Source organism: Oryza sativa, chromosome 2 (genome assembly GCF_034140825.1).
Source record: "Oryza sativa Japonica Group chromosome 2, ASM3414082v1".
NCBI classification, from domain to species: Eukaryota; Viridiplantae; Streptophyta; class Magnoliopsida; order Poales; family Poaceae; genus Oryza; species Oryza sativa.
In genome coordinates, this window is record NC_089036.1 from 24,749,399 (window position 1) to 24,765,195 (window position 15,797).

The 15,797-nt window shown below is 44.0% G+C and overlaps 3 protein-coding genes across 8 annotated transcripts; 2 read left to right on the forward strand and 1 right to left on the reverse strand.

Annotated features, from left to right (window-relative positions):
* Positions 1 to 1,480: 1,480 nt before the first annotated feature.
* LOC4329976 (protein TIC 20-I, chloroplastic) lies at positions 1,481 to 3,351 on the forward strand. 2 transcript variants are annotated; one of them, XM_015770907.3, is made up of 3 exons: positions 1,481 to 1,592; positions 1,745 to 1,981; positions 2,326 to 3,351. In XM_015770907.3, the coding sequence occupies exons 2-3, from the start codon at positions 1,828 to 1,830 to the stop codon at positions 2,943 to 2,945; spliced, it is 774 nt and encodes a 257-aa protein (XP_015626393.1). In that variant the 5' UTR covers positions 1,481 to 1,592; positions 1,745 to 1,827; the 3' UTR covers positions 2,946 to 3,351. The 2 variants fall into 2 exon arrangements, with proteins under 2 accessions (XP_015626393.1, XP_015626392.1); XM_015770906.3 differs by having other exon boundaries at positions 1,796 to 1,981.
* Positions 3,352 to 3,567: 216 nt separating this feature from the next.
* On the reverse strand, positions 3,568 to 6,937 carry LOC4329977 (UDP-rhamnose/UDP-galactose transporter 5). Of its 4 annotated transcripts, none has more exons than XM_015770902.3 (6): positions 6,844 to 6,937; positions 6,054 to 6,213; positions 5,714 to 5,898; positions 5,431 to 5,631; positions 4,851 to 5,012; positions 3,568 to 4,122 (listed from the first exon to the last, which is right to left on the reverse strand). In XM_015770902.3, the coding sequence occupies exons 2-6, from the start codon at positions 6,181 to 6,183 to the stop codon at positions 3,805 to 3,807; spliced, it is 996 nt and encodes a 331-aa protein (XP_015626388.1). In that variant the 5' UTR covers positions 6,184 to 6,213; positions 6,844 to 6,937; the 3' UTR covers positions 3,568 to 3,804. The 4 variants fall into 4 exon arrangements, with proteins under 4 accessions (XP_015626388.1, XP_015626390.1, XP_015626389.1 ...); XM_015770904.2 differs by having other exon boundaries at positions 6,685 to 6,937; XM_015770903.2 differs by having other exon boundaries at positions 6,594 to 6,937.
* Positions 6,938 to 9,637: 2,700 nt separating this feature from the next.
* LOC4329978 (filament-like plant protein 7) lies at positions 9,638 to 14,341 on the forward strand. 2 transcript variants are annotated; one of them, XM_015767962.3, is made up of 4 exons: positions 9,638 to 9,980; positions 11,230 to 13,178; positions 13,361 to 13,421; positions 13,563 to 14,341. In XM_015767962.3, the coding sequence occupies exons 2-4, from the start codon at positions 11,329 to 11,331 to the stop codon at positions 14,022 to 14,024; spliced, it is 2,373 nt and encodes a 790-aa protein (XP_015623448.1). In that variant the 5' UTR covers positions 9,638 to 9,980; positions 11,230 to 11,328; the 3' UTR covers positions 14,025 to 14,341. The 2 variants fall into 2 exon arrangements, with proteins under 2 accessions (XP_015623448.1, XP_015623450.1); XM_015767964.3 differs by having other exon boundaries at positions 9,731 to 9,980; positions 11,227 to 13,178.
* Positions 14,342 to 15,797: the final 1,456 nt, after the last annotated feature.

Sequence of the window (15,797 nt, forward strand, 5' to 3'; positions counted from 1 at the left end):
TGTGGATTAATATATAGGTTGTAACTAATGTATATACCGCTATCTAAAATAACAGTGATAATATTTTTTAATAATATGTATAATTAAAGTTTGGATAATTATAATATCAATAACAATAACATGTGCAATGCACGGGCTAGCTTGGTTTGTAATTATAGTATATATTATTGTTATCGATAAAAATCCTGACAATAGAAACTTTGTATACATGTGTCATGTTTGTGTGTTATCGAGGGAATGCCAATCAGACAAGGTACGATTTTTACACAGGTTTAAGCCCTCCTTAGAGTAATAATCCTACGTCCTGTCAGTTTGGGGAGGTTGCTTTATTTATATATGGAGAACACAAGTACAAAAGGGGTGTATGTGTCTATCATAAGCCTATCTACTAATCCCGTAGAGGGTTTTGATGAATGGTGGTATGATGTATGTATGAAAGTTGGACTCCGCTGGCTCTCGATGGATCATCGCCTCCACCTCACAGCCTTACTTCCCTCCTCCCTCCACATCACGGTGGGCCGATGTGGGTCAAACAACTCTCTCATAGACTCCGTCGCCACCGCTGTGTGCCCCGAAATCGCTCAGCCTCTATCATGCATCCTTGTCTGCTAGGTTCCTCGAGCGCCACAATGGTTGCATAGGAAGGATGGGTGTTGGTGGTGGTGGTCGATTCGATGGGCCACAGAGGAGGGGTCTGAGAGCTGAACCCATTCGATGACATGGATGTCAGCGATGAGCTCGTCGGAATGCCGCTTGATCGACCACATCATCATGCTTGTTGACACCGTTGGCAATGGCGGAATGATGCGCGGATCTGGAGGAAGAGGGAAGGGAGTGACCTCGCCGCCGTCCCTCTCTTCTCCACCGTTACCGAGTTGGGCGGTTTTATGCGACCTCACGGCCGTCTCCGATGTCAGCTGCCCTGTTTCCGGTCGTTCCTGAGCCACCCCCAACCCCACTCCACCTCCTTGCTGCCATGGTTGCGATGGCAGCCGCCACCACCACATCGCATCTCCTAACCATCCCCAAGTCATTCCTACCCGCTGGGCGCTGTTCCTTGCCAGAACACTTGATGCATCGAACTCCAGAGGAATGAGGGGGAGAGATGGAGAGAAAGAGGAGAGGTAGGGGGGGAGGTGAGTAGATTGTAGATGACATGTGGGGCTCACTTTTATTTTTGCCAAATAAGCGCTTGGTCAGCACGAGTGGACCGGGTCAACTTGCCACGTTAGCGAAACCAGCCATAGATACTGTCGAAGTACCTACTTTAACTCGGTTTTATAAGTTAGATGTTAAGATTTCTGGTATTGCAATTTAGGGATGTGTTTGAAACTCGATCTCAAATGAGGGATCAAAAGTGAACTTAGTACCAAAATTCATCGTAATTAGGATGCTGGGCCCTAATAGGTGAACCGGGCCCAATGCCATCTCCCTACTCGGTTCATAGTCAATCTCCCCGTCGCCTCGTCTTCGACTCCCCGTGTCCGAGCGAGTCCGCCCGCCGCCCGAGCTTATCTCCATCCTACGAGCAGCGGCGCCGGCTCCGGCGTCGGCGTCCCCCTGCTCCTTCCGCCGCCTCCTCGCTCTCGCCGGTGAGCATCCACACGTCCTGTTACCCGCATCCTCTTTCTCATCTCTCTCCGCCCATTCTTCTTCTCGAATTCGCGTTCAACCCTAGCTCTCTTATTAGATCTGGATGCTTTTCCCTTTTGCGTTACCCTTAGTAAGTACTAATAGCAGACAGTTTGTTCCCCGTCAAATTGGGGTTGAAATGATCATCCATACCCCATCTCAGGCCCGTCCCTGGGGAATGCCCAGCTGAATTCAATGGCTCAAGTTACTGCGACCGCGAATGCTCGGGTGCTCGGTTTTCCTGCCGCCAGCCGCCATGGTGGCCCTGTAGGATCGCGTGCTGGGCCGGCGTTTCTGAATCTGCGTGCTCCCGCACTTCGTCATGACAGTAAAAAGCATCCTTTGAGAGGTACTGATTTTCTTGCATATGTGTAATTTTGCATTGGATGACAATATAAGCTCGTTACTGCCCATACACTAACAAGTGGAGAAAAACTGAAAATTGTTATGCATACAGGGGTGAAATCCTGGATGATGGTCTTTCAGGAAAATGATTGTTCTGAGAAGTTTTATTTTTATTGGGATACAAGTTTACAATTACCATAGTTATAGTGAACGCACACTTGATGTTTGTAGACTTGTTACTCTATCTTAAACGGTGCATCAATTGTGATTAAGTTACTTATCAGCTTCTTTTTTCTTTTTTTAAGGTGTATGAATTCATATTTATAACATGTTATTTCTTTGTTTCAGTTGGTGCTGCCTCTTCATTATTCACAAAGTATGATCCTATCAAAGGCATCAAACCATTGCTGTCAATTGACAAGTTACGTCCTAGAACTCAAGTTGGCTGTCGAGCATCTTTATCATCATTCAGCTTCCCTGAGTTGGAGACCAAACCTAGATGGTGGTGGAGGACCTTAGCGTGTGTCCCCTATCTTCTGCCGCTGCACAACATGTGGTCCTTTGCAGATGCTGTGTACCAGCTTCATCCATACTTGCAGCAGTTTGGGTTGTTCTATGCATTCATCGACACAATGGCGTTAGTCCCAGGATGGCTCTTTCTGATGATCTTCATGACCGTCTACTTCTTTGTGGTCAGGCGGAAGTGGTTGCCACACTTCTTGCGGTATCACGTCATATTGGCTATTCTCCTTGATACTGGTTCTCAAGCTCTGGCGACCATGTGCAACTGGAATCCAAGCATTGTTTATCAGGGTAAACCAATGGTGTTTTTCTGGATGACGATTGCCTTCATTCAGATATCCACAGTTCTTGAGTGCATGAGGTGTGCTCTGGCAGGCATGTATCCCAGCGTTCCGTTTGTATCTCAAACGGCTTTCATCCACTCTGATATGAGTATGTTCAGGTAGTTGGTTAGTGCAATATGCATCTTTGAATATAAGAAGCATTAAGGGATTTTTATACGAGAGATTTGAAAACTGCTGAGACAGTAAAATGTTGGGAATTATGAGATACAAGAGGTGGGGATGCAAGGGGATGAAATCAGAGGCAATGCTTATTTGCAGTGTTGGCACTTCTAATATTTGTGGCCTGGAGAGTTACTTGATATATTGTTTAGGTTGTGTTTTGTTTGATTTTGAATAGGATGACCATTTTGAAGACTGTGAGTTCAGTTTTATAGCCCTGGAATTTTCTTTTTTTATTTTTATCCTTGGAGGCGCCCTTGAAATTCTCTTAAACCTCTTCAATGTTGCTGTGTTGTGTTGTTGACATATTGACCTGTTAATAACGTGGTATGAGGTTTGATGTCTGCAATTACTTGGATGCAGTCCATAGCAGCATAAGGCTATGAGTACGAGGTTATGAGGTGGAATGGGCTTACTGGAGCCGGTATACATGAAAAGGACCAGTGTTGCTCAGCCACTTCTCCACCGACTCCACGTGCCATAACATGATACATTGATACTGCCAGGCTAAGCTGGAATAGCTAATATCAAAGTGAAGACCAATCGATTTTATGTACGCAGTTAGTAAACGGAACATCACAGCTGAAAATATCTTTCCATCATATATGCAGTTACTCAATGGAATATTACAAATTAAATTATCGTCGCGCTTAGTTCCTGCCATATTCTGTTTGTCTGGTATGAATTTCAGTTGTACAGAAACATCTTTAAACTTACCAGAAAAAAAAAGAATAAATCAGATCGTGGTCTTCTCAATGCTCGCTAAGCAATGGAGCTGTAAAAATAGTGAAACAACTTTGTTTCAGACCTTCTGGTCAAGCTCTGATTGTGATGACTTCTGAGTTTTCTCGCTGGGCACCGAGTAAATCTGCCTCTCTTTGCCTCCCGGTTTTGACGAAGCATTCCCGTACCAAATCATGCCAATCACAGCAAGCATCATGCCAAGGACTACGTGAAAATTAAGGCCCTCTTTTCCAAAGAAAAGAAAACCCAAGGTCAATACAAGAATCGTCTTCATATGGCCTAGAACTTGAAATGAGACAGCTGTGAATCTTCCAATGCATATGAACTGGCTTAGATTGGTCCCAACAGCAATTGTGCACGACAATACAATGAAGAACTGGAAATTAAGTGAGTGAAGAAGAAAGCATTAGTCCCAGTTTGCTCATGTAAGGAATATGTAAAAGTCAAGGGAACATCAGGTCTGCACTGCTATGATAAAAAACCATACATGTCATGCTCATTCCATAAAATTTTATTCATAGATAGAAGAAACAGTGTAGGCAACTAGGTATCTCTTAATCTCCATGAAGTATATATAAGAAGCAAAATTGCTATTGTGCAACAAAGAACTATTCATATACTTCTGTACTATTTGAAGGAGGGACCATACTGTAAAAACACATTTCAAGTTTCAACTGTAATGTGCAAGGTAGCTTACTAACTACTAGCAGTTAGGTGGTTGATCCATTATAGAGAGGTAATGAACATGCACAAAAGGGATTGAAAAGAATCACTGCCAGTACTCTAATATCTAATAACACTTGGATAATACAATGTTCAAAAAAAATATCTTTAAAGCTGCTGTAAACTTATATCAAAACAGAACTTAAAATATTCCTTTCCAGCCTAAATCGTAATTCATGGACCAAATCCAGGAGATAAATCTGGTGGTTACAGGATATGGTAAACTCTTCATGGTCATCAGTATCTAACTCAAAACGGATTCATCTACAGCTATGTACAGTTTATAATGCCGAAATAGCTGCATAGAGCCAAATGGGACTGTAATGCAACAAGTTCACAAGAGAATAAGCAGAGAACTGATTCAAAACAAGAATCACATACCGTAACTATTGTTGTGTAATTGAAAGTATCAACTCTTCTATTGGTCAGCCAGAAGTCCACAAAAGGCCCCAGTATTAACAGGGATGCTGCCTGAGCTGGAGCAGTATGACCCAATAGGTTGAATGAGCCAAGCGAGTACTTCTTTTGAAGGTGATGAACGTACTGCAGCATGAAAGAAAAATAACTGGAATAAAACAAGTGCTAATTATCCAAAACCTCACCATTAAAAGTGAAAACAGCAGCGAGGGACAAAATTTCTGTTAGCAGATAAATGAGTAAGACTAAATATTTGCAACTCTTTTAGATACAAGTTACTATTGAACATTTCCTTTGAACATGAGTAATCAGTACAGCAGTTAGAAGCAAGCAAATATCGACAGAAATCCAGATTACAGAATGAGATAAATCAGACTGAATTCACACGAACAGTTTGGAAAATATGTAAATGTAATGTACCATATGCGACGTAATTTGAACTGAAACTGCTCATTCAGAAGCCAAGGTATTTAAAAAGGAGCCAAACAGAGCAGTTATCACTAGGGCATGGAATACGTCAAAATGTGCACAATCAAATACTCACATGCTGCTGTAGTGCTGTGCTCCAAACTGCAATTACAGCTGCTAGCAGCCCTTTTGAATTCACACTAACATCAGTCACAGTACATACAGCAACTCCTACTAAAACAAGCACTATACTGAGTTTTGTATTCCTTGAGTAACGGACTTTGTCAAACAGGATTTCCAGAATGCACAAGACTGGAATAATACACAACTTGGCAATCTGAAGAGGCATGAAACGAAAATTAGTATGTGCCCTCCATTCTAACATTGAATATAGAAGGATTTAAAATTACTCTTCCCACCTGATAGAATCCAACAGAGTTCCACATCAAACTAACATTCATCCCAACAATTGATAAGTTTGCAAAAAAGACGAATTTAACGAGTTCTGGCAATGGTAAATAGGATGGCTGAATATGTCCCAACCATTTCATTACTAATGTCATCAAGGTTGTGGTTGCAAAATGCAATCCAGTCAATGTTGTAGCTGCACAAACACACAATGGAACACATCATTAGCACAAAAAATCTGACTGGTTTGCTGCACAACGATAGTTCGGTTTAGTCCAACTATCCATAAGACGTGCGGACAAGGCATTCTTGACAATTCAACCACGAGTGAGGAATTATAGCATGTCTTACCAAAACTAAAACCATGTGTGGCCATTAATGCCTTGTTGACCATGATGATACCAACTGATGTCACAACGTTGAACATCCATGCTCCAGCATCCAGCACTGCTTTTCTCTCTGCTTTGTTTGCTGGTGCCATACTTTCTTATCATGTAGAGTACAATCCGATCTGAAGCATCAGAAACTACTAGTTCAATACAAGATGCGGTCAATTAGTTTAGATATAAATAAGAGGTCCATCAACAAGCTACTAGTACCAAAATAAACCAGAGCTCCAAATCTAATTTTTGTATGGGAGGTAATTCTAGAAGCACAGATACTCAGCAAGTACAAATCAGAAAAACATAAGTAGAATTCCAGACTGAATAAACAATCCAAGCATCAGAAAACATGTACTACACAAGTTGAACACATGGGGGCACATGTCACACCAGTACAAATCAGAATCAACAATTATCTGCAACAGTTCATATCCTTCCACCAGATCTACCGCTTTGTATAAAAATACAACGGCACTGACATAACTAGGACAGTCGCGGTAGTCTCTACCCGACGTGAAATCCCAACAACCTTGCCCTGCACACTCACACTCCCAGTTCAGAACCGAGTGGAACAACCCCGAGCGGAGAGAACACCCCACCCTCTCCGAAATCCGATGCCGGAGATCAGCGCAGTACGCGGAACTCGGATTCCGCGGAGGCAGCGGATGCGCGGATGGAATGGAAGGAATCCTCCCCATCGGCGGAGGAGGGGAGGAGAGGAGAGGAGAGGAGACGGGAGAGAGCTATGGCTTCGATACCTCCTCTTCTCCGCAGCGGGCCGCGTCGGGCGATGGAATGGATGGGCCCCTTCTCTTCCTCCTCCTCCTCCCGTCTCATCTTCTCCGTCCTCACGCGCCATCACGCGTACGCGCAGGGGGGAAAAAGTCGGGTCGCGTCGCATCGCGCGTGGCCGCAAGCGCGAGTGCGTGCGCACCGAGCCACCGAGGTGTTGTGGTGGTGGCCTGGTGCGGTGGTGGGCAGCGGCGCCGCCCATGCGGCTCGGCTCGACTTGGGCTTCCGCCGTGGGATGGGATCCCAACCGAATTGGGCCCACGGTGAAACTAGGTGACTAGCCCAACTCAAACCCAGCCATCCAGGCATCCCCGAACGCTGCATATGCTGCTGCAGGCGCGGCCACCCGCCGGGCGGTCTGCCGTCTCGCTTCCGCGACGACGTGGCCTTCGCCGTCGACGGTGTTGGGTGTAATCCCACATCGATAATTGACGATAGAGAAACACGACTTAAAAGATAGGAATGATGCTCATCCATCAGACTAGTCTTTTGGGTTGTATAGGCCTAGAATCTAAAGTTATAACTCCGGTTGGACCTGTGGTGGAACAGATCTAATGTGACTGTGACCTAGGTGACCCATGGTTGATGGGTCAGGATGCGCACTTTAACTTGAAAACGTGTCGGGGAAATCACGATGTTGTGATCTTGCTGTGTCTACGCAGTGGCGGAGTCAGCATGGGGGGAGGGGAGGGTTCTTTCGACCCCACTACCCAATCCATATATCTATTGAAGGGGGTTAAAAACCACTACCCAATCCATATATCTATTGAAGGGGGCTAAAATAGACTTTTGTCTGATTTTTAGAAGACCCAAAAACCCAAAAGACTGAGGGCCTGTTCACTTTGATGCCATTTTCAACCTTACCAAATTTTTGTAAAGTTGCAAAAAAAATGGCTATATTTAGTTTGCTGCTAAATTTTGATAACTATATAAGAAATCCTACCAAAATTTTGGTAACTCTGCAAAAATTTTGGCAAATGCTAAATTTTGGTAAGGTTTTTTTTTGGCAACAAAGTGAACAGGCCCTGAGAAGCCTCCACTATAATTTTATCCTGTCTCCGCCACTGTGTCTAGGTAGGATTTATTTCGCTGGACAGCTTTTTTTCAACGAAGCAGAGTAGTAAATTTTTCTCTCAACTTTTTTTTTTGAGGGAAATTTCTCTCAACTTTTGGCGACTGGTCCATCCACCGGACAACAGTTTGATGAAAAGCACTGTTATTTAGTGGACGATATTAATTAGGCAGAAGCTCAATTAGGGTGCAAAACTGACGGTGATTGATCCATGACAGACAGCCTAACCGGCTAACCCCCACCCTTCTTGACATTGCAAAGACCACGCAACCACGTCGAGAGAAATCTGCTAGAGGAATGGCTGTGCAACACACATAACTTGTGTGACACAGGACACCATCTGAAACGAGTGTCACCATTTCCGAAAACAAAAGAAAACGCCCGCAAGATTGTTGAGCCTGAAGTTCTGAACACGACAAATCTTTTCTTCTTTTTTTTCTAAATGGAGAAATGCTACACAATTGGTGTTCCTGAATGATTGTGATTATGGAATAACTAATGACTGCTATACTTTATTTAATCGCTAAGCATGGAAGTATGGAACACAACATTTATTTCGGATGTAATGTAAGCATAGAGCATAAACATGCGTTGGTCTAATTCTTCCCATTACGTACCTTTCATTTGCAAATCACCACCAAATCCTTATCTTAGTAGGGTTTTGCAGTGTCGATTTGATCGCTCATCAGCCAATGTCCTGTGTGCGAAAAATACTACTTGCTCACAGTCTACTACTACTACTACACCAAGGCTCAAGAAGGGGTTTGGTGCTGAGTTTACTTCACATGACCCACCACTGGGTGAGGTATGTCTGCACTACTGCATATTGTGCTTTCGCTCCATTCCCAGATGTTACATCTTAGCTTCCCACCGATGCAATCTTCCAACTGATGATAAATGCAGGATAGCTTTGCCCTTTTTCAAGCAGGTTGTGCATCCTACGTCACTGTCTAATTCCATACAGTATCTAGTAACTAGTTCATCCGGTGCTCGAACTGTACTATATGGTATAGATGGTTTTCTGGACCAACGTGATGACCCTTTTCATTGAAACCGTATTCTATATGTGCGTACCTAATCTATAGAAAACTGGTAAGAATGTATTGTGATGCACATTTCTGTCATGCTAGGACGACGATAGTGTATGACTTGCTTCACTTCCCTAGCAGCGTGATAAACTGACGTCATGTGATTTATGGTGCAGTGATTTGGTCTAAAACCTCAAAAGCTGACAGAATCATTTTACCGAATTGTGTTCATTAGCTTAACACCACGCATAAGGTGGCACATCAATCCCCTATATGGCTAGGTAGTTCAGATTGCTCTTCTCAGGCCTAAGAATAACTGCACAAGATTTTCTGAAAGCAAAATTACACGCATTGTGACATTTTACGAACCCATATGCACCAGTCATACTCATCTTGGTTGAAACAGTTTCTGCATCATGAGCAAACATATTGCAGACAGACCGAATTCAGAATTCAAATGACAAAACACAACTAATGTAAGGTTTTTAAAATTAGCTGCAAACCCATGTAATCCTGCATCCCGGTAGAATGTCAAGAGAGTGGGACATCATTCTTGAGCTGGAAGTGGAGCAGGAAGAAAAACCACTTCCAGTGGGGGCTTGTGTGTGTTTCGGTTCGGACACAGAACTCAACAGCCCAACCGCTCCAGTTGAGTTTGACAGAATGCTGGAACCACCAAACTTCCCTTGGTTGCCTTCTTCATCTTCTTCTTCCTCCCCTTTCCCGCGAAAGGGCCACTCCCGCTGCATCCTCGACGCCTACCCAGCTATCCTCATCTCCTCCTCCATTAAACTCCAGCCCTCGCCCCCTTTTTAAATCCACCGACCAAACTTCCTGAACCTTGCCAACAGTACAGAGGCCTCGCTTGTTCATCTTCGTCTCGGCTCTGCCTGAACCTTAGCGCCATGGACGGCAGTGGTGTGCGCCGGATTTAAGCTTTGTTTAGGCTGATGGGTCTTCATGCTTCGGTTCATCTTCGTCTCGGCTCTGGAGTTCTTGTAAGGTATGGTAACCATGTTTCGGTTTTGCAATGAATATGTTCATTAGCTGCTTCTGTTGATGAAATTTGCTGGGTTAGTCATATGTATTCTGCACTTACTAGATATGTGCAGTATAATGGCAAGGTTAATTCTCTTAGTATTTAGGAATCATATAATATGATTTGCTCGGTATAATAAGTTTTCACTTGGACCCAATTTCGATATAATGATATTAATCCTGCAATACAATGAGCTATACACTTAATCCTTAGAGACCTTGGGGAGATACTAGAAGGTACCATTTTTTTTTCTTTTTAATAAAATTTAGTACCTCCTAGTCAAATACAGCAAGACCATTCTAATCCTTAATACTTGGAGGCAAAAAAAATTATGTTCATATTTGTGGTTTGTTTTCATAACGCAAACTGATAAAATTGTATCCAAAGCTCAAATGTCTGAGGTTAAATTGATGAACTGATAAGCAATTGAGATGTTGAGTTTCATCTAGCAACCAACAACCACTAATCATGGTTGCTTTAGAAATTAGAATACCAGAGAAAGAAAACTCCTTTAGAAGAGCTTGACACTAGAGTCATGTCAGCTTTAGAAATTAGAATACTAGAGAAAGAAAACTCTTTTAAAACTCTTTTTATAAATTACAAAACCCACTTAGAATGAGGCATGTCATCTTTCTAGGATTAGTGTCATCTACTCATCTTGGTACAAACTGATTGTGTATATTTGTATGTTCTGTACTTGTGTATGGATATTGTCGCAACACCCTACGTCTGCACTATGCTCAACTAATAAGCTACTAGTGTAACCAAATACATTGTAGTTCACTCTGAGTTACAACTTTTTCGAAAGAATGCTATGTGCATAAGATGATTCAGAGACTAGGATACTTATTCCATGATCTAAAAAAGATACTCCCTCCGTTTCACAACGTAAGTCATTCTAACATTTCTCACATTTATATTGAAGTTAATGAATCTAGACATATATAACTTCAATATGAATGTATAAAATGCTAAAATGACTTACATTGTAAAACGGATGAAGTAATTTTAATATTTAAGACTTGAATGCTCCATCATTTGCTTTTCAGCTCATCAACCGCGGCCAAAATTTAAATTAAAAAACTTAAATTCAGAGTTGTTTTTTATGTTTTATCGTAGTTATATTGGCTTTTAAATCACGAGGAACACGTTTAAAAAATTTACACATAAATTATTGTTTTCACTAATAAGTGTTACGGTTTATAATCAGCAGTGGACGAAACGATGAAACTTGAAGTGAAGAACTGAAGATCCTGTTGAGTTGGTGGTTGGTACATTTCAAGTGAAGAACTGAAGAATCGTAGAGGGAACAATGTCGGAGATGGAAGGAGCTCTGAGATCCTGCATGGAGCAGCTGCTCATCGCCAGGGAGGAGCGGGAGCAGATCATCGTGGAGGCGGCCAGCGAGATCTCCTCGGAGAAGAAGAAAGCGCGGGAGCTCCAGCGGAAGCTCGACGCCGCGACCAAGAAGGCCGCGAAGCTCGCCGCCGAGAACAGCAGCCTCGCCAAGGCCCTCGACGCCAAGGACGCGGCGATCGGCGAGCTGAGGGAGTCCAAGTCGGCCTCCGACGGCGAGCTCGCCGGCGCGAGGGCGAGGCTGGACGCGGCGCAGAAGCAGGCGGCGTCGCTGCAGTACGAGGTGCGGATGCTGCAGAAGGAGCTGGAGATCAGGGGCCAGGAGCGGGAGTACGACCTCCAGTCCGTCGACGCGTCGCGCCGGCAGCAGGCGGAGAGCCAGAAGAAGATCGCGCTGCTGGAGGGCGAGTGCCAGCGGCTGCGCGCCATGGTGCGGAAGCGCCTCCCGGGCCCCGCCGCCATCGCCAAGATGAGGGACGAGGTGGACCAGCCGGCGACACCCAGAAGGTCGCGCTCCGTGGCGCCGATGTCGCCGCGGTCCGTGGCGCCGGCGGCGCCGATGACACCCATGTCGACGTCGGCGCGGCCGATGACTCCCACCATGTCAGCGCGGCCAATGACGCCCATGTCGGCGCGGCCGATGACGCCGCGCCGTGCCGCCGCGGCGGAGCACGAGACGCCCGCGGCGGCGGCCAAGCTGCGCGCCGTCGAGGACGAGAACAAGGCGCTGAAGCAGACGCTGGCGAAGAGGGACGCCGAGCTGCAGTTCGTGCAGATGAAGTACGCCGACGAGGCGTGCAAGCTCTCCGTGCTGCAGCGGCAGCTCAGCGAGCTGACCGAGGAGAACAAGCAGCTGAGCGACGCCCATGGCCAGACGGAGTCGTGGGCCTCCGCGCTGATCTCCGAGCTGGAGCAGTTCAGGGCCGCGAAGCTGCAGGGAGCAGCAGCATCTGAGATGAGCTTGCTCGACGATTTCGCCGAGATCGAGAGGTTGGAGATGGCTTCAGGTGGCCAAGGATTGAGATCGCCCAAGAATGCGCATTCGGAAGCGATTTCTTCAGAGAAGAATGATAAAGACACTGTCCTAGAAAATGGTATCTCTATCTCCAATGGCCAGCCTGAATGGGTTCAGGATATGTGCAAGCTTGTGATGCAGAAGCATGAAACCAGTGGGGAAAACATTGACACAATTCTTGAGGAGATAACTCGTGCATTGGATCAGAGTGCTAATAATCAGAAAGGAGATGATTTGAATGGATCATATGACTGGAGCATAATGAAGGAAATGGTGTTCAGCCTGACTGAAAAGATCACCTCTGTTATTGGCATATCTGAAGAAGGCAATGTTGCAAGTTCTCAAAAATTGCTGCTTGACAGGTCTGAATTTTGTGCTCGCCTTGAGCATTTGGTCCATGTCTGTCATGATCTACTGCATGGTAAAACTGACCTTGAAAAGTTTGTGCATGAGGTTTGTTTGGTTCTAGAGTATATAATCAACCAGTACAAGAATATATCATTCCAAGAACAACCAGACACTGTGAATAATAATACAGAGAATTTGGATGGAGAGGAATCATTTGGTAACATGAATGGTGGATGTGACATAAAAAGTCCGAAATCATCATCTGCTCCAGACATACAAACTGAAGCACTGGAAGAATCAATTCAGTCGGTAGAAGGCCGAAAAACAGATCATATTTTGGTTAACCAAGAAGAGAGTCAACTTGATGAAGAACTCACAAGAGTTATACTAGACCAGGACGAGAAAATCAGTCAGGAGAACTCAGCATCCTGTGAGATAGAAAGGTAACTAACACTGAACACATTTAATAATAATCTGTTCATGTGCAATTAAGTTAGATGAGAATGGTGAAAAATTGTGTTACCCTTTAAATTACTGAGAAATTAAGTTACTGCAATTAAGTTAGAGTACCAATTTTACTGCTACTGAGAAATTGTGTCCCATCATGCCGTTTTTTTAAATGCAGCCCCCATGATCATCCAAGTGCTGAAACCCTGGCAGAGAAAGAGGAAAAGCATTTAGCATCAGTAAGTTTCTCTGTTGCTCCTATAATTTTCAGTAATCATATGCATATCAATCATATAGGTATCTGGTATGCTTTTTTCACCATTCTCATCCATACATAATACGTTCGTCAGAACTTAATCACAAAATTTGAGCTTATGCAGAGTTCAGAGATATCAGCAGCGGCTGAGAAGCTTGCAGAGTGTCAGGAAACCATCACAAATCTAAGCAGGCAGCTGCGAGCTCTCAAGAGTCCGGCGGTTTCAGGCAATCTAGACAGCCCAATGTCCAACTCCAGACCAAGCTCATCTGACTACAAGCCCCAGTCACTTGCATGCATTCTTGCTGAAGGGGAGGACTCCAGCACTGAGGATGCCATTTCTCCTGCAACCAAAGAGGTGCACTCCAAGAAAGAGCCTGATGCTGCATCACGGAAAAGCGTAGCACAAGATGGTAGTGTTAATGCTGCCCTCAAAGCTGTCGAAGAGGAATTAACACAAACCGTTGTTCATCCGATCTTCCCAGAGCCATCCCAAGAGATTATTTCTGCTGATCTCAAGAAGAAGAGACGGAGCCCCAGCTTGCTGGGCAGGATAATGTTCAGAAAGAAAGTGGAAGGCAGCTAGGTCATGCTGCTGATCTGGTGGATGCACTGTGCTGGTAAAAGCTTGCAAAATCTAGTAGCGCTCCACCACTATGCTGTCACTGGAGATTTCGACTTTGAACGAACGAGCTTGTTCTGTTTGTTGAGCATTCCTGTTCCTTAGGGTGCAACCTTTTTGGACACGTATTCTGTCACAGAGACTGATGACTTGTGGTAAGAGACTCTGAGCACATGATCTGTATCGGTTTTCCTTGACATGGACAAATTTTCTTTTTGTATTTATGGCCTCCATGGTTGTGTAAATGTTAATTTAATAAGTTAAAAATTTGTTCTTGTTCACTGGAATACGTACATGCAATTCTTTTTTTCTGTCTGAGCGGCTCCAAGTTTCAAGACCTCTCTATACTGTTTGGAAAAATCCATACACCGACATGAGATTACAGGTACAGAAGTAGAGATTTTGGAAAAAAAAAATATATCACAAATTCACAAATAAAAAGCATTGGAGATGGATTGCTTCTGAATTCTGATACTGCAGAGGCAGATATCCATTGTGCCTTTTGAAACCACAATAGCGATCTACTGTTAGTTGCCCCGTAGTTGTAGCCATTTGAATGCAAAAGCATTTCAAGATTCTTTTAGGTAGGGTGAGGTCGCCACCAGTACTCATCCCAAGAAGGATTCTCTCATCACAGGGATGTGACCTTCTGACTTTGCATAGTATACTACTACTATATTTACTTTATAAACAGCTGAAAAATACCAATCATGCTTTCCTTTCAAATAAATAAAAAATCATGCCGGTGATTGTCGTAATCATTTACGAGGTGTACAGTACATCACCGGCCCAGCTGATCTCAACAGAAAGAAGCACAATTGGCGTAGGCCTCATCATCTAGAAGCAATACGTCAAAACTTATCCCGAGTCAGCAGCACAAAGGATGGCCATATTCAGATATTCTAAAGGCGGCCGTGACAGGATAGAAGGCAACACCATCAAGCCACTGGGGTTTCCAGACGCTGACCGATCCCAAAAACAAACAAAAGTCTGAAGCACTAATATACTTGCGTCAAATACAAAAGAACGGCATCACTGCGTCTGCATGCTACTGACAATTTTCTCAAGGCTTTATATTCCTCGAGTCATTTGCGTTGCAGTTGCAGACACCTGGATGCAGTTCTGCTCCAATAATTAGATTATCATTCAGGTTGCAGACAGGAACTCATCCAGGCCCGGTGATGCCTGGGACGGCAAGAGCTTGTCTTTTTCTTTCATTTTTTTTGTGTTATTTTTCTGCTGCTGATAGACTGATGATGGCAATTGTTTGTCACTTGTCAGTCATGTACTCTGCCTTGTACCTTTTGTTGCTGGATAGCGTTATTCGGCAACGTAGCCATGTTATCGTGTCTTATCCTGTAATACATCCGTCCCAAAATATAGCTATTTCTAGCACAGTACTTTGTTCTAAAATAAAGCTATTTTTCTACCTACCTTCTCCTCTCAACCAATCACAACTATTCTTTTTTTACCTATTTTCTCTTTTCAACCAATCACACACCTTCTTCAATCATTCTCATCTACTTTCTTAATACCGTGCCAACCTCAAAAATACTTACATTTTAGGACGGAGGAAGTAGGCTTTCTTTGGGTTGTAATGCAGGCCAAATGGCAACTTGTAGAATGGTTTCAGATCCTTCACGCCGCGTTTGGTTTCTGAAGGGGACTGAGATTTCGTCTCCTTCCCATTTGGTTATAGTTATCTGTTTATCACCACAAGTTTACTGTTTGCTTGTG